General features: G+C 47.3%; 1 protein-coding gene and 1 pseudogene across 1 annotated transcript in view; both read right to left on the bottom strand.

Annotated features, from left to right (window-relative positions):
• Positions 1-18,236, bottom strand: part of LOC121283896 (RPA-related protein RADX-like) — a 109,284-nt gene that overhangs the window by 7,864 nt on the left and 83,184 nt on the right. Inside the window, exon 11 of the mRNA XM_041198699.1 lies at positions 9,736-9,854. Coding sequence (XP_041054633.1) covers positions 9,736-9,854 — 119 coding nt within the window. The remainder of the gene's footprint in view (positions 1-9,735; positions 9,855-18,236) is intronic.
• On the bottom strand, positions 16,789-16,892 carry LOC121284537 (annotated as a pseudogene).

The raw sequence follows: 18,236 nt of genomic DNA, 5'->3' as shown, positions 1-18,236 counted from the left end.
AGGCAAACCTGATCTCAATGTCAGAAGAGGCTCGATAACCTCTTGAGGGCAGCCAAGGCGCGTAAGTCCTCAGTATGTGTTACCTTGTGCCAGTATGCTATAGGGTGCCATTGCAAATGCAGGAGGAATATGACATTGGCTGGAGATCCAAGGCAGCATAATGCAACAAAGACATGGCTGTCTGCACCGATGTCGGTGTGCTCTTATAGGTTTGGCCCAGTTGGAGGGTGGGGATTGGCAAGAGTGTGCAGATGAGGCATATGCACAGCGTCTAGGGTGCCAAGCACTCTGTTAATAATGCTTCAGTGGCATGCCATAAAATAAGATGACAGTGCGACTGATTGCAAAGTTACTATCTTTTCAGGGGAAGCGTGCCCACAATTCCCTAGAGTGAGGCTAAATTGGTGGGGTGTGCCAAACCTTGTGGTCCTGACTCCATTTCAGAAAGAGGTTTTGATGCTCACAGATTCAGAGTCATCCAGGTTCATTGGCAGAGGTGAGATTGGAGAAAGGCGTGGGTCTGGTGAGATGGTAAATGGCACAAACTGATAGAAAAGGGGAGGTGGCAAGTGGAAGGTGGATGGATGTTTGGCATGATGTGATGAAACTCGAAAAAATCGTTCTGAGGCTAAAACCTAGGGAAACTTCATAATCAGAAGCTTCAGATGTTAGTACAAGTGTGTATTGTGTCTGCATAGTCTCATCTCTCATGTTGGACATGAGTAATATTGCAGAGCTTAGTGTCTTACTGCAGATATGGGAAGGTCTGTGATGACAACTAACCCCCTTACTTATGTCTCTCTGTCACAGGTGAAGCCTCTTCCACCGACCATCCTCTGGATGCCGAGCCACCACTCCCCTCCGAGGAGGAGGAGGAAGAACCCTCTGATGATGGAGCGTCACATCCTCTCTCTGCCCCAAGCAACAGCACAGGCACTGGCACCTCAGCAGGGATTTGTGCGTGGGAACAGGACATACACAGTCTGGTGAGGGCACTTCACAGTTGCACTTGCAGCTGCCGGAGATTGTGGTGGAGCAGGCCTCGGGCAGTCAGAGGAATGTCCAGGGTGATGCAGAGACTGGATTTCAACTCAGATGATGAGCCTCTGGAGTCAATATAAGGTGGCAGGTGCTGGATGTCCAGTGTGAGGTTTGTGAAGATTTAGCAGGTGTACCGGAGGGGTTGCGTGCTCTGGCCCTGACTGTGGAGATGTCGATCCAGGCCATGTGCACTGCGATCACCCACCCTTCGGAGCTCCAAGCTTCCTCCATGGACAGGCTGATGGCTGTCCTGGTGGGACAAACTGAGCATATTGCAGATGCAATTGTTGGTATATGCTCTGGCCTGCACACCACCACCCTGCCCCTGAGCTCAGGGTCCCAGAGCCAGGGCAACAGGGGGACTGGGAGCACAGGCACAAGCCCAAGCAGGGAGGGCCAAATGGTCCTAACGGCTGAGAATGAGCAGTAGCTACCGCCATCTGGAAGCACCTCTCAGGGTACTTCTGACGGGGGCAGTAATCCCTCGTCCACCCACCATTGACACTGCCCTCGTGCCGTGCTGCAGTGACAGAAGATCCTCCTGCCTCTCAGCCGGAGTCTTTTAATGTGGAGGGCTGCTCAAGGCCACAGCCACACAGAGAACACCCGCCAAAGTCATCCAAGGCAAGGGAGACGGCAGATCAGCCGTCTCTCTCCAGTGCAGCTGTAAGTGAGGGGGGAGCGCTGTGCTGGAGTGTTCGTAAATGCATCAGAAAAACTCCACAGTAGTCACCAAGAGGGGCACCTGGATGAGAAGCTTAACTGTGAATATTCCTAATCATTGTAAGTTGGTAAATAAACCCACACTTCATAGTCCCTCATTCTGATGCATTTGTAGTATGTTGTGGTCATGGAACTTGTCTCAGGAGATAAAAGAAAGCTTTATAATTTCAATGTAGGATAGGATGCTTCATGTGTAAATGTTTGGAAAGGGTAAGTGTTGACATAATGGTGACATGGGTCACATGTTGTACAGGGAAAAAGATTTGGACACGCATCTCTGAGTTTGGTACTTTTGAAAGTATTTAAAACTCTGCCTTAGCAAGGCATCCCTGGTGTCAGGGCCTACCATGCGATCATGGCCAGGGTCTTTGACTTGAATGTCACCTGTCTTCCCTCACTTTATGCCCGCCCGCGTCCTCTGATGAATGGCCCCTATCTATTGATCATCCTCTTTGGGAATCCCCTCTTCATCAGTGACACACTTGCAGGAGCGTACTGTAATGCCCCTCTTGATCTGTCAAGCCACCTGAACCTCAATTTCAAGAGGCCAATGTTCTACCCAACGATGGCCCTGGTGCTTCTGTGGCTATCATTGTATCTCCTCTATGCTCTGTTCTGGGCACCCTCCCAGGTGTCATTAGCCATCTTTTCAATGGCTACCCCTTGCCACCTACAAGCCATCCATCCAGGGCTTCATGGCCACTGAATAGGACTGGCACCTGTGGGTTTCGAAGAATGAAGGAGTCTTGGCTGCTATCCGGGTACCTGCTTGATCTGTCGATATTGACCACAGACCAGCTGGCCATTCAACAGGTGAAAGCCCTTCCTGTTGATGAAGGTGCAGGGCTGTCCAGCAGGAGCCTTTATTGTGACGTGTGTACAATCAATGGCTCCCTGTACCCTGAGGAAACCTGAGGGTGGGATGGAGCATTGTGGCAAAGAATATTGAGAAGAGTGTGATGACACAGCCTTGCTTGACCTTGGTCCGAACGTGGATTGGGTCTGTGGTGGATCCGCTGGACAGGATCACGGCTTGCATATCATCATGCAGCAGGCGGAGCATGGTGACAAACTTTTGGGAGCAGCCAAAACAGAGGAGGATGCTCCATAATCCTTCGCGGTTGACAGTGTCGAAGGCTTTTGTGAGGTCAAAGAAGGCCAAGTACAAGGGTTGGTGCTGTTCCCTACATTTGTTTTGCAGTTGCTGTAAGGTGAAGAACATGTTTGTTGTGCCCCCTAATGGGCAGAATCTGCATTGCGACTCTGGGAGGAGCTCTTCAGCCACAGGAAGAAGGCAACTGAGAAGGATTCTTGCAGTGACCTTCCCTGTGGCCGACAGCAGCGAGGTTCCTCTATAGCTAACACAGTCGGACTTGTCACCTTTCTTGAAGATGGTCACGATTATGTCATCTCTGAGATCTCCTTCCAGATAAGGGAGATAAGGCCATGTATTTGAGCCAACAGTGCTTCTCCACCATGCTTTAGTGCTTTGGCGGGCATTCCATCTACTCCTGATGTCTTGTTGCTCTTTAGCTGTCAAATGGCCTTTTCTACCTTGTGCTAGGTTGGGGTTGTGCTGAGATGGTGGCGGGTAGCATGCTGCGGGGTGGAGTTGATGACATTCATGTTGAAGACAGGGTCTCTGTTAAGAAGATCTTGGAAGTGCTCCTTCAGCAGGTGCTGACTGCCTCTCTGTCCTTGATGAGCATCTCTCAGTTCTTGGCCAGCAGTGGAGTGGGGCCTGGGGTGCTTGGGCCATAGGTGGTCTTGACTGCACTGCCCTAAATGGCTGCGCTGTCATGCTTGTCAGCTAACTGTTTGATCTCCTGCGCTTTCTCCACCAACAATCTGTTATTTAGGTCATGGGTTTTATGCTGGACCTCAGCCTTCGGCCATCTATAGAACTGCTTACTTATTCTCAAGTTGGGTTGCTGTTTCAGATTCAGAAATGCCTTGCACTTGCAACTTATCAGCTCTTGGGTCTCCTGGTCGTTCTCATCAAACCAGTCTTGGTGTTTCCTGGTCGTGACCAAGTGTCTCTTCACAGGTGCTGATGGAGGCCTTGAGGGCAGGCCAGGCACTGTGGACACTCTGGATCTCTGGGTCACCAGGAGTTGCCAGGTTGGCAGTGAGACGCTGGCTGAATGGGGCTCTATAATCAGCTTCCTTGAATGCCTCAGTGTTGATTTTCCTGTGACATTGTTTCTGTTGCCATTGCTGTTTTGGGGCTACATTGATGTTGATGGCAGAGTGAATTATGTGGCGGTCCATCCAGCAGTCATCGGCTCCTATCATGGCATGGGTGATACGCTCATACCTGTGGTCCCTTGCTCGGACAATTACATAGTCAAGCAGATGCAAATGCTTGGAGCGAGGGTGTTGCCAGGAGGCCTTGTACTTGTCTCTCTGACGGAACAAGATGTTTGTGATGACAAGGCCATGTTCTAGGCATTTTGTTAGGAGCAGGGTACCTATTGGTGTTGGATTTCCCCACTCCCTCTCTGTCGATTACATCTCCCCAGAGGTCTGTGTCCTTCCCAACTTTGGCATTGAAGTCACCAAGGAGGGTCAGCTTATCACCTGTTGGGACTCGGGCCAGAGATTGTTCGAGGCTAGAGTAAAATTCCTCTTTGGACTTGTCTGTAGCATCCAGTGTTGTGGCGTACGTGCTGAGGACTGTAGTGCATTGGTTCTGGGCTAGGGTGAGCCAAAGGGTCACGTGGCGCTCGTTTATCCCGCAAAGGGTGCCTTTGAGACTTTGAGTCTCCCGACATGGTGGAATGGCAGTCCACTCCTGTCCTCCTGCCCTAGCCCTTTTGGATTTAAATCAAGTTTAAATACCCGCTGGAGCCATGGGTAAAGACTCGAAGCCGTCGTCCAGTGTAAAGAAGATGTAATTCCCTGCCCTTTGAAGCACAGTATCAGTGAAGGCCTTCATGCCGTGGTGTGCAGCAGGCTACATTATTCCACTGAGGTCTCCACATGCTGCCTGAAAGGAGCCTGTTGCAAAGAAGTTGAGCATGACATTGACCTTCAGAGCTACAGGCATTGGGTGCCCCCCAATGCAGTTGGAGGAGATCTCCCCTACAAACACATCACAGAGCGATGTGACTGGGCCTCTTGAAAGCTTCAACCTTCTCTTGCATTGTGTCTCTGACATCTGCAGATAGTTCAGTCCTTTCCTGTATACTCGAGGGGCTGCATAAGTCCTTCTACATCTCCGCTGAGGAGGTATGATGATTTCATTACCTTCTGGGTCTGGAGAAGCTCTGGCCTCTGCATGAACAACAAATGCATCCTGGACCTCCCAACCTGCCCTTCATCCTTTCACTCTCCTCCTCCTCACTGGAGGTTCTGTCTCCCACTATTACCACAATGCCCATTTTTCTCAGTTACTTTAAAGCCAGGGGTGATGGACAAGAACTAAATAAAGCACTCAGCAGATGGGTGAAATGCCTGTAATTAATACAAGTTTTAAATGGAAACTCTGCTTCTTCAATGAAGCATTCCCAGCAGAAACAGAACTCTGAACTACTAAGATGAGATTCAGGGCTAAGCTAAACCTTTTAAAATCACCCTAACAAGCTGCCTCATAAAAAACACAGGAACCCCAAATGACATCAAACAGACTCTAGAAGCTTATTACTGCAGACACAACATATTGTTACAGTCAATTGGATTGTTAACGACCTTGAATACCTACTTAAATAATATTTGAATAACGCAGACTCCCGATTTTTAACCCTGCCCGCCTGCCATATTATTAAAAACTGGTGTAATGATGTCAGGAATGCAACCCGACATCATTAAGCCCAATGTATATCATCGCAGGTGGGGAACGCTCCCAATTTGGAAGCATATTATTCAGTCCAATATGTTTGTATGTAAGGGATGTATGTTTTCTTACCCACAGAGTGATTGTCCTAATTAAACGATTCCACAAACAAGCATTTTTGAGAGCTTTAAAATAAAGAAGTTTATTTATTATCATACACTTACTCTAGAAGTTTAAAACGCAATGCCTTACTCACCCATCTCACACACACAAGCATTAAATACAGATGAATGGGACTAATAAGGCTGTATGGGAGGCAGTTTTTAAACTCCTCTACCAGTACTATTTCTTGAGTATTGCTGAAAAAGAGACAAGCTGTTGAAGCTTTTTGTCTTGCACTCATCAGGACACTTCACAAAAATACAAATAGTAAAGGGAACAACAATTTATATTGCATGAGAAGAGAGTGCTGATTGGTTGGCAAGTGGACTCTGATCCAAGAAGCCTTGGTAGGTACTTGGCCTACTTCTGTCCCATTTGAGTATGGGCTCGGTACTTTCAAGGCTATGGAGATGGTTCTGACCGCAGCTACCCCTGTTGGTTTCTTGGTGAACCAAGAGTACTCTTTTATGTGTCCAGGCTGCCATACTACTGATTTACTTCCAAAATAAATAAATGTTTATAAATAAAAAATATGAAAATTAGTTTGAAGTTCAGAATGTTCTGGGTCATGACAAAATGTTTCTTGAAGCACCCTGGAACATTTCATAACATTAAGGCACTATATAAATATGAGTTTTTGTTGTGAGGTACAACTGAATGCTTTACATGCCGTTTCAGAGGGCATTCTGAGTCAATTAAATAATGTAAACTGGAGATCCCTTCCTTTATAAGCATTAGTAAACCAGTTGGATTTTAAAACGATCTGCCAACTTTTATGGTCATTTTCACAATTTAACAAGATGTCTGGGTTACCAGTCCTGGATTACAACCCTACTTGCCCTAGTGAAGCAAGTAAAACTGGGGGTGCACAAGAGGCAAGAATGAGAGGAGTGTAGGCGCTACATGATCATTAATCTAGACAATTACAATTCAGAGAGCTATTACTTAATAGGCAAATTTATTATTCAAATAATTTAAATCTTATACAGAATTTTACATTGATTAATCTAGTGGTGCGACTTACTGCATTCCGTTCTCTTAGGTCCAACCCTAACTTTGTTATAAAACCTGCCAACAAAGGTGTTGTTGTTGTCTGGCGTACTGACCTCCACCTCACAGAGACTGAGTGCCAACTCTCAGATGCTTCTTCCCATCTCCCCCTCATGACCACACCACCAAATATCAAACTATTGTTTCCAGGACTGTTACTGACCTCATCTCCTCTGGAGATCTTCCCTCCACAGCTTCCAACCTCATAGTCTCCCAACCCCATAGTCTCCCAAAGCCAGGCAGCCTGCTTCTACCTTGTCCTCAAAATCCACAAACAGGACTATCCCAGTAGACCGATTGTGTCAGTCTGTTCCTGTCCCACAGGAATAATTTCTTCCTATCTTGACTCCATTCTCTCTCCCTTTGTCCAGTTTCTTCCCATCTACATCTGCAATTCCTCTGGTGCCCAATGTCATATCAACAATTTCTGGTTCCCTGGCCCTAAACGCCTCTTCTTTACCATGGACGTCCAATCCCTCTACACCTCCATCCCCCACCAGGATGGTATGAGGGCTCTCCGCTTCTTCCTTGAACAGAAGCCTGAACAATCGCCATCCACCACCACTCCTCCGTCTGGCTGAACTTGTTCTCTCACTGAACAATTTCTCCTTAAACCTGTCTCACTTCCTCCAAATAAAAGGTGTGGCTGCATGGGCCCCAGTTAAGCTTGTCTCTTATGGGGAATGTGGAACATTCCTTGTTCCGGTCCTACTCAGGACCCCTCCCACAATTCTTTTTTAAATACATTGAGTGCCTCTTCATGCTCTCATCTGGACCTGGAAAAATTAATCAATATTGCTTCCAATTTCCACCCTTGTATCACTTTCACATGGTCCATCTCCGACACTTTTCCTTCTTGACCTCTCTGCCTCCATTTCTAGCGATAGACTGTCCACCAATATTCATTACAAGCCCACAAACTCCCACAGCTCAACTACAGCTCCTCACGCCCTGCTTCCTGTAAGGGCTTTATCCCATTCTCTCAATTCCTTCGCCTCCATTGCATCTGTTCCGATGATGCCACTTTCCAAAACGGTGCTTCTGACATGTCTTCCTTCCTCCTTAACCAAGGTTTCTCACCTACAGTGATTAGCAGGGCCCTCAGCCATGTCCAACCCATCTCCCGTGCCTCTGCCCTCACACTTTCCCTTCCCTTCCAGAACCATGATAGGGTCCCCCTTGTCATCGCTTTTCAACCCACCAGCTTCCGCATTTAAAGGATCATCCTCCACCAACTCCAACATGATACCACCACCAAACACATCTTCCCCTCACCACCCCCCACCCCCGTCAGCATTCTGTAGGGACAGTTCCCTCTAGGACACCCTGGTCCATTCCTCCATTACCCCCAACACCTCATCCCCTTCCCACAGCACCTTCCTATACAATCGCAGAAGGTGCAACACCTGTCCCTTTAATTCCTCCTTCCTCACTGTCCAAGGGCCTTTCAGGTGAAGCAGTGCATCACTTGCACCTCCTTCGATTTGGTCTACTGCATTTGCTGCTCCCAATGCAGTCTCCTCTAAATTGGGGAGACCAAACACAGACTGGGTGACCACTTTGCGGAACACCTTTGGCCTGTCCACAAGCATGACCCTGACCTTTCTGTTGCTTGGAATATCAACACACCATCCTGCTCTCATGCCTCAATGTCTGTCCTTGGCCTGCTGCAATGTTCCACTGAAGCCCAACGCAAACTGAAGGAACAGCACCTCATCTTCCGAATAGGCACTTTCCAGATTTAACATTGAGTTCAACAACTTCAGACCATTAACTCTCTCCTCCATCACCATCCCCGTTTTTACTTATTCATTTTTACTTATTTACTTATTTTCCCCACTTATCTTCATTATTATTTTTAAAAATTATTTCCATTTTTATTCATTGTTTTATCCCCAGCTTTTAGCCTTTTCAATCTTCTTCCCCACCCCCACTAGGACCATCTGTCATTTTCCAAAATGCTTACCCTGGTCCTGCCATTATCACATTCTGCTTTCCACTCTTAATGTCACCATTAGCACATCCTTCAGCCGCTACCACCGCTATTAACAACCCTTTGACCTTTTGTTTATGACATCTCTCCTTTGTCCCCACCCATTGCTGGCCTTCTACCCAGCTTCACCTGCTCCACCCCCCTTGACAGTAAAAATGTCATCACATTTGTACTTCTCTTTAGCTCTGAAGAAGGGTCTTATGGACTCAAAACGTTAACTCTGTTTCTCTCTCCACAGATGCTGCTAGACCTGCTGAGTTTTTCCAGCATTTTCTGCTTTTGTTTCAGATTTCCAGCATCCGCAGAATTTTGCTTTTACTTTAACCTATTGGTGGAGTTGTACATTTTCCTGTTTATCCACAACTATAGATATTTACCAAACTCCAGTAAATAGCGCAGTTACAATTTGTTAAATCAATTCTTTATTTTATATGAAATGCCAGATTACCTACTATAGATATTATCTTCCTCATCTTCAAACATTGTACCAATTTCCATATGTGAACATAATTTATTGGTTCACAGGACAAAGTTAACTCAAGATCTTGAGATAACATCCCTTTGATGATTTTGCAAATATGGTCACCACCACCAGTGCTGCCCAGTTCAATACAAGGCCTAGTTTTGGATACATTCTCAACTCCTTTGTCTACACGAAGCAATAGGAGGGCTGAGAGTGCAATAAAACCAGAAGGAACCCTTAGAATTTGTAGTTTTGCACAGGCATCAAAATCTTTAAATAGAAACCATAGCTGATAATGTCACCAGAGACAAATACACCAACTATCTGGAACTCAAATATAATTACATTAAGTCTTGTTTGTCCAAGTTCAAAGTTGGGGTTGATTTCTATCTTTAGTTTGCTACTGAGAAAGTAATTCAAAGTGGGTTAATTTTGTTTAAATGAAGAGGATATTTTATCTGTCAGGAACTTCCACATGTAACTGTTATGAGCAGCAACACCAGAAGAGAAGTCCATATTAAAACAAACCTTCATCAGCAGTGAAATATTCATCTTCTGTTTCTTCACTATCAGACAATAAACTTGGATCAAGATCAGGAGCAGAAGTTTTCATGGTGGATGTCTGAATGGGCTCATATTTTCTGGATCTACAATCAGTAATATATCCCAGTTACTTTGCTAAGAATGCCAGAGTTATGCAGATTAATGAGAGAATTAAAATACATATTTTGTAAATTTTCAAATCAACTGTTTATATAATGCATAAGTTTTCATGATACAAATACAACGCATGCCACCATTATTGTCCTTCATAAGACTGGCTAACTTATGACAGACCACCCATCAAACCTGAGGTCTTCCCAGTCTGCATGGTTCATTAACCATGCGGTACCAACTGAAAAACTGCAAAATTCTCCACCTTCCATTGGTTTTTAAAAAATTATATACAGGTCATTAACTTATTCTAGTGATTTTGTTTTTTGGTGCCAATAGCGCCATTGTTGATGATGCCTTTTAAATGTCCACGTGATGCCCAGCCTGGCTCATCTGAAGTCATGGTATGCGCTACTCAATTGAACCTGTTTGATTCTTTCATGGAATGTGGATGTCTCTGGCAAGCCCTGCGTTTGTTGCTCATATCTAATTGCCTGAACTGAGTGGCTTGCTAGGCCATTACAGAGGGAAGTTAAGAATCAATGACATTGCTGTGGGTCTGGAGTCACATGCAAGCCAAACCTGGTAAGGATGGAACTTTTCCTTTCCTCAATGGCATTAGTGAACCAGATGGGTTTTTACAACAATCAATATTAGTCATGGTCAACATCCCCGATACTAGCTTTATATTCCCAATTAATTGAATTTAAATTCCACCAACTGCCAGGATGGGATTTGAACCAATTTCCCCAGGGGCATTAGCCTGTCGCTCTGGATTACTAGCCTAGCGCTGCTGATGCTCTGTAACTGCTCTGCCCTCCTCCTGACAATGATAGTCCAAAAGACAGCTACTTGGCAATGACTGAAGATCTTTGCCTCCTTAGACTTAGCAAGAAGGCAGTTACAGAGCTGCAACATCTATTTCAGTAAGTGCTGCAGAGAAATCCTCGAACAGGGAAGGCATTGATTGCAGCCATCAAGGTAACCACAGTCTTCAATATTCTCCCACTCCTCCTGCCTCCTATCAGGCTACCACAGGAGATATCAAAGAGTTTATTTTCGGATTCCTGGGGAGATGAGGACTATGAGGAGCTGGCACATAAGAGGAGTTGAGACCTGGGGCAGATCAACCATGATCTTATTGAATGGTGGGGCAGGCTTAAGGTGCCAAATGGCCTACTCCTGCTCTTATTTCTTATGTTCTATGTTCTTGCAGAACATGCACTGGAAGGTCTGAAAATCTGGTTTAGATCTATATAATTTGATCTGCTGCACTTGAACAATCTTCAGGTCTGCCCTTTTAGACATGCCTAAAGTGGGCTTGCTGTAAGTGGGTCAAAGGTTTCCTTAAATATTGCAATCCATTTAAACGAAGTTGGCAGTAGTTTCCGGTCTGCTTACAGGAGGATTGAACCACAGAGATAAAAACAAAAATAAAAACAAAAAACTGCAGATGCTGGAAATCCAAAACAAAAACAGAAATACCTGGAAAACTCAGCAGGTCTGGCAGCATCGGCGGAGAAGAACAAAGTTGACGTTTCGAGTCCTCATGACCCTGGATTGAACCACACTTAGCCCATCTGGTGTGGGTCTATTGACAATGCAACTTTGATCCCAAGCTATTTAGCCAATTTTATTTTCCAGTTTTACAAAACATTAGTATCACTTGTTGACATTTTAATGAAAAAAAAAGTTCAATTTAAGAAAAATTACTCGAGCGATGTACTCAAGTGGAATCTAAATACTTGATTTGTCTGTAAATTCACCCAAAAACTAACATTAATTGAAACATTTCCAAGACTTCAGCAGAACAGGAAGAGCTGAAATAAGTGGCTTTTTACAATTCAGACTTGCGTCAATATATCTAGAAGCAAAGTCCTATAGCAGTTGGCAAACCAAATTAAAATGATGATTTTGAAATGCTGCAAATATAGTATTGTAAGGTAATGAAGCCATGCCAGGGAAATCAACAGACAGTAGAGCTTGCGTTGGTAATTTACCCCCATGACCTCCTATAAATCAACACAATGACCTCCCATAAATTACGCTCAACCTCCTAAAAATTAGCCCCATGACCACCTGGGAGCAGGGAGGGAATCAGCCTCTGGGTGATGACAGAAGATTGACAGCGGTGTTTGCCAACTGCAAGCCACACTTGAAGAGGTGGTTGGATGGCATCCATTGAAAAAGCACCAATCACCACTGAGGAAGGTGGCAGACAAGTTCAGTTAAGCTGTGGGACATTCAACCAAACTTCTCATTAAAAGGTTGTGTGCTTTCCTGCTTCTGGCTCTGGATGCAAACAAAATCTCCCATACTTGATACGTTTGCTGGTTTAAATTCCAGCTTCTGGTTGAAAACATCTATTTTTAGAATCTAAGTCGCAAATGAAAATAAAGAAGGTTTTAAAGGGAGATTGGTCTTACCATTATGCATAGCACAATAAGGCTAGAGTGGAGTAGAGGATTCTGGCTGGGATCTTGTGACAAACAAAGCCTTTGTTCAGATTTTTTAAGGAAATGAGGTGACATGACATGTCATAACTATCTTCACCAATTGGGTGCCTTAATAGGGTTGCTAACTCTGGCTGGGCATATTCCAGGAGATGTCATCACATGACCTCCTACCTTCAACTGCTCCTCCTCCAGGCTCCTGCCATTGGTCACCCAACATGCGCATCGCCATGGAGTACCACCCTCCCATAACTTTTCAATGTGATCTGGTTTTGTCTTTTGAAAAACCTGGTTACCCTATTTAAGGATCAATTCTTCATGCATGAACCTAAATAGTGGGCTGAATTTTGCAGCTTGGCTGAAGGTCCTGATGTCAGGACCAGAAATGGTGCTGTATCCATTCGGTCAGTGATCAATTGGCTGCACACGATCTTCTGACAATTAAGAATGAGGTGGCGTGGGGCATCCACTGACAGTGTGGAGGCTGGATGTGAGACGGTGGCAGGTGTTGGTACTATATTTAAAGATTTGCCAGTACTGTATTTAATGGTGACGACCTGCCTTGAAAGCTGAGCTTTTTAAGGAAACTTGCAGCCACAATGGCAGAAGGAAGGCCCTGGGTGACCCGGCATTTCAGCAATGCCTCCCTGCAGGCTCTCCTTTTAGGCTGCAAGGGAAAGGCAGGAGGTCCTCTTTCCCAGGGATGGGAAGAGGAGACTGGCCTGTTTGACAAAGCAAGCCTGGACTGAGATCACGTGGGGGGGGAGGCAGCCGTCAGCAGTCGTGGGGTTACCCCCAAAACCCGGATACAGTGTTGCAAGTGCGTCAAAGACCTTTTTGGTCTGCCAAGTTGAGTACTCCACATCTACACCTCTTTTCTCTTTGGGCCTTGCATGTGGGAACACAGCAACATAACAGGGTGCATTTGGTGGAGGGGGAGTGACCACCTAGTCTGTGGCAAGGGGTCAGGCAGCATAAGATGCCAAAGGCATAGCTGCACCTTGGTGAGAGGCACCTGTTTGTAATTGCTGACCTCACATGGACCCTTGAGAGTGGCTAAATGCACGAGGCATTCATGTGCCCCTATGACATCATAGACTGCTAGGCTGCCCACCAACATAGGTATTGTGCTCATCTTCATTGAGAAACTAATGGTGATCATCTGTGCGCCTGCAGAGGAAGACAGCTCATAAAATGGAGGAACAGGCAGAGACAGGCAGATCGGTATTAAAAATAAAAAATGCTTGAAAAACTCAGCAGGTCTGGCAACATCAGTGGAGAAAAAAAGAGTTAATGTTTTGAGTCCAATATGACTCTTCTTCAGGACTGCACAGTAGCATTTCTGTCCATCCAGACCTCAGCAGAAGAGAAAGCCTTAGAACTTGCAGAGCAGCATGGTGACCACTTCATAACTGATGGTGAGGCAGGAGTACCAACCCAAGAGGGTGAGTGGAAAAGTGCAGAGGCACAAGGGTAAATCTGGCACACGAGGTATAGTGATCATGTGCCCATTGCTGGACACATGGAGCTCCACAGTAGGGATAGTTGGAAAGATGTAATGGGAAGCCCATAACCCTTCAATCTACCTGTTCTCTCATGCTGGTCAGGGTCAGGTCGGACATTAGAGAGCTGGAGAGACCGGGGGACCTCTGGCCATCTCTGAGGAGGAGAGGTGCACCGCCACATTGCACTCCCATACCCTCCACTCCACTATGCAGATAATGTGGGTATCCTTTTGCACGTAGATTTGGACACACAACCTAGTAAGCACAGCACGGACACATCCAAACAGTAATGGAGGACTGTGGTAGGCCAAACTGATGCCAAGCCCCAGGCTGATAATGTGCCTTTAAAGTTATTGGCATTGGCATGACAGCAAATACTGCAGGTGCAGCGTAAAATAAGAGAACATCTGGCAGAGCTTTCAGAGGCTTTGCGCCTCTGAGGATAAAGGAGGGGTCCATCCAGGCCTCAAGTGCTGCCACATCTCTGGCATATGCACATTTGGCTTCCTCTTTTGAGAGATTGGCAACCCTCAAGGGCAGCCAGTCAGTGGATGACGGAGATGTGTGCAGATGTGCATGCCATCACCTTGTCCATGAGCAGTGACAAGGCGAGAAGGGGACGGTGCCTGGAGTATCCACCACGTCCTTGCATTTCTCAGGATAGCAGGGAGGAGGAGTGGCTGCCTTCCACATCTGGGGACACTGCTCAGGTTGCTTCTGGAGTGGAAGGTGACGCCTGAGCCTCTCTGCCAGTGTTACCAGTGCTCCATGAAGCCCCGACCACAGAGGAGGATCCTGCAGCTGTGCAGGGGTCATCAGTATGCCGGGGCCATCCAGGCTTTAGGCAGCCAGAGGATGACTGCCTAGGTCATGCCAGACCGCAGGGCAGCAAGGTCAACAGTGAATGCAGGGGAGCACCAGGTAGGGGCAGACGTAAGGAAATTTAAGAAGAGCACCTAGTTGCATTTGGGATTTAAAAATGATTAGATTGTTATGGCCATGAGAGAGGGGCAAAACTGGATTCCTTTATTCTCTCGCCATCTGTCTGTAAGCAGAGATGTTTAAAACAGGCATGGCACTTTTTCCAAAAATCCTTGGTTTGTGTAGTTAATTTTTAAAGTAACTCACAACAAACTCTCTTAGGATTAAATCGAAAGTTTAGCTTATTCACACATTCAAAGGGCGCAACAGACGACAACGATGTATGACACCCTTTGCGGACTGTATTGCAGGGCTCCACCAGACCGGTCCAAACCTGGAACCTCATCTTCAGCATCCCAATGGTCTCCTCCGCCAAATTGTGAGCTGCTGCATGGGCATCATTATAGCATCGTTCTGCTGCAGTCTGAGGCCGCCGCATGGGAGTCACCAGCACGGCCTCTGCGGGTAGCCCTTGTCCCCAAGGAACCAACCCCGCAGCCTCCGTGGACCCTAGAAGACTAAAGAGATCTGCGAGCAACTCAGGATGTAGGCATTGTGCACACATCCTGGAAACTGTGCGCGCACCTGCAGGATGTGTTTCTGGTGGTCGCATACCAGCTGCACGTTCAGTGAGTGGAAGCCCTTGAGGTTGATGAAGTCCTGAAAGGATCCACTGGCATAGAAATTGAGTACCACGGTCACTTTCACAGCCACTGGCAGCAAATGCCCTCCATGTCCTCTTGGCGTCAAGTCCTGCAGTAAGTGGCAGATCTGAGCCACCAGGTCCCTAGACAAGCGCAGTCGTCGGCCACACTGGTTCTGTCATCTGCAGGAATCGTAGGTGGAATCTATAGGCCCTGTGTGCCGCTAGGCACCAACCAGCCACGGCTTGCTGTCGTTGCTGGGCAGTGTGCGTGGCAACTCCTGCGGCTCTTCTTCATGAGGTTGCTGCTCCTGCCTTTGCGTGGCCAGGCGCCTCAGTCACTCTCTCCTCCATCTTCTACGGTCTCTGTAGGCTATCAGGCATACAGCTAGGTCACCAGGATCCATGATCCTGATGTGGTCCTCCTGCAGCCTAAAAGAGAGAGAGAGAGAGAGAGAGAGACGTGGTTATCATGGCTGTACTTCCCGCCTTTCCTGGCCGTGTGACCGCCCCTTAACACTTCCTAGAGAGTGCTGGTCATCTCTTGGATGGCCAGCGATGAGTGTACTCCATTGCTGCCCTATCAACCTACAACGTGGGGGTCACTGGTCCAAACTGGGATGCTGAGATTGCAAGGGGCTGTAAGTGCCTCCAGCAGTGATTGCTACATGGCCAGTGTTGGCAAGGAGATTGTACGTGTGCAGTCCAACTGCTCTATGGTCCATTAAAGTGGTGGCTCGAAGTCTGTGCCAGAGAGGGCAGTGCAGTAAGGCATGGAGCGCTTGGTGGCCTTTTGGTGCCTCCGCATTGCTTGCATAGGCGGGCAGGCTAGGAGTTCAACCCCAATCATATCACTGTGGCTGCACCTGATCTGTCTCAGTTGCAGAGGCATCGTCAGTTTATACAGGTTTCTCATTGCGTGGCCACTTCCCTCGCTTACCCTGCACCTCCTCCTCGATTGCCTGTATACGGGAGGCAGCGCAGGGCAGGACTTGACCCACCACCTCCCCCGACCAACTATGGTCACCTCCGAGGCTGGCCAGCACTTGCCCCCAGACACCATCCCCCCACCAACCCTCCCCTCTCCCCAGCAGTCCCCTCCAGGCCAAGCATCAGTTGCGCCCGCCCCCCTGGCGCCCCTGAGGCCTGTAAATGACAGGCGAGCTGTGGAGAACGCTGTTGCTCACTCACCTCAGTTCCCCCAAGGTGAAGACTGCCAAGTGCACGTTGCCTGCGTGCTGTTGTGAAACACGTTGGCGTGCTATCTCGCTAATGTGGACGGATGATATGGCGATGTTCCAAGAGCCTGGTGGGATGGCCTCTTAATTACACGCTGGTCTATTACAATTAGCACCCTGCCGACTGATGGCTGGAAAAGCAGGTTAAGCGGACAATCACGACCTGTCTTCATGCCATCATGAAGCAAAATTAAACTCCGAATGCTCCTCTCCACGGAAATCTTTAGTAAAAGGCGAAAGATTTATGCGATCTGAAGAGAAACCAGAGCAAGTCGCACCATATTTTCTACGCATGTCACCTATCACGCCAGCTGCCAGCGGGCTCAGAAAATTCCGCCCAATGTCTGCATTGTCCCCAATTTTGTGAAGACAGGAGCAAAGAATTCACAGAATCAAGTGCAGAAGAGGCCCTTCGGCCCATCGAGTCTGCATCGACACGTGAGGAACACCTGAACTACCTACCTACCTAATCCCATTTACCAGCCTTGAATGTCATGATGTGCCAAGTGCTCATCCAGGTGCTTTTTAAAGGATGTGAGGCAACCCGTCTCCACCACCCTCCCAGGCAGCGCATTCCAGACTGTCACCACCCTCTGGGTAAAGAAGTGTTTCCTCACAACCCCCGTAAACCTCCTGCCCCTCACTTTGAACTTGTGTCCCCTCGTCACGAGGGTCAGTCACTGACCTTTCAACGAAGGGGAACAGCTGCTCCCTATCCACCCTGCCGATGCCCCGCATAATCTTGTACACCTCGCTCAAGTTGCTCCTCAGTCTCCTATGCTCCAACAAAAACAACCCAAGTCTATCCAACCTCTCTTCATAACTTAAATGTTTCATCCCAGGCAACATACTGGTGATTCTCCTCTGCAACCCCTCCAGTGCAATCACATCCTTCCTATAATGTGGCGACCGGAACTGCACACAGTATTCCAATTGTGGCCTCATCAAGGTTCTATACAACTTCAACATGATCAATGGATCATTCCCTCCGGGACACCCTGGTCCACTCCTCCATCACCCCCTACTCCTCAACCCCCACCTATGGCACCTCCCCATGCCCACGCAAAAGATGCAACACCTGCCCCTTCACTTCTTCTCTCCTCACCGTCCACGGGCCCAAACACTCCTTTCAAGTGAAGCAGCATTTCATTTGCATTTCCCCAAACTTAGTCGACTGCATTCGTTGCTCCCAATGCGGTCTCCTCTACATTGGAGTGACCAAACGTAAACTGGGCGACCACTTTGCAGAACACCTGCGGTCTGTCCACAAGAAAGACCCAAACATCCCTGCCACTTGCCATTTTAACACTCCACCCTGCTCTCCTGCCCACATATCTGTCCTTGGCTTGCTGCATTGTTCCAGTGAAGCCCAACGCAAACTGGAGGAACAGCACCTCATCCTCTGACTAGGCACTTTACAGCCTTCCGGACTGAATATTGAATTCAACAACTTTAGATCTTGAACTCCCTCCTCCATCCCCACCCCCTTTCCGTTTCTTCCCCCTTCCTTTTGTTTTTTTCCAATAATTTATATAGATTTTTCTTTTCCCACCTGTTTCCATTATTTTTAAATCTATACCTTTTATGCCCTGATAGCCTTTCCACCCCACCCCCA

Source organism: Carcharodon carcharias, chromosome 11, assembly GCF_017639515.1.
Source record: "Carcharodon carcharias isolate sCarCar2 chromosome 11, sCarCar2.pri, whole genome shotgun sequence".
NCBI lineage: Eukaryota > Metazoa > Chordata > Chondrichthyes > Lamniformes > Lamnidae > Carcharodon > Carcharodon carcharias.
The sequence above is the reverse complement of the archived record's forward strand: the minus strand, read 5'-3'. Positions and strand labels throughout refer to the sequence as shown.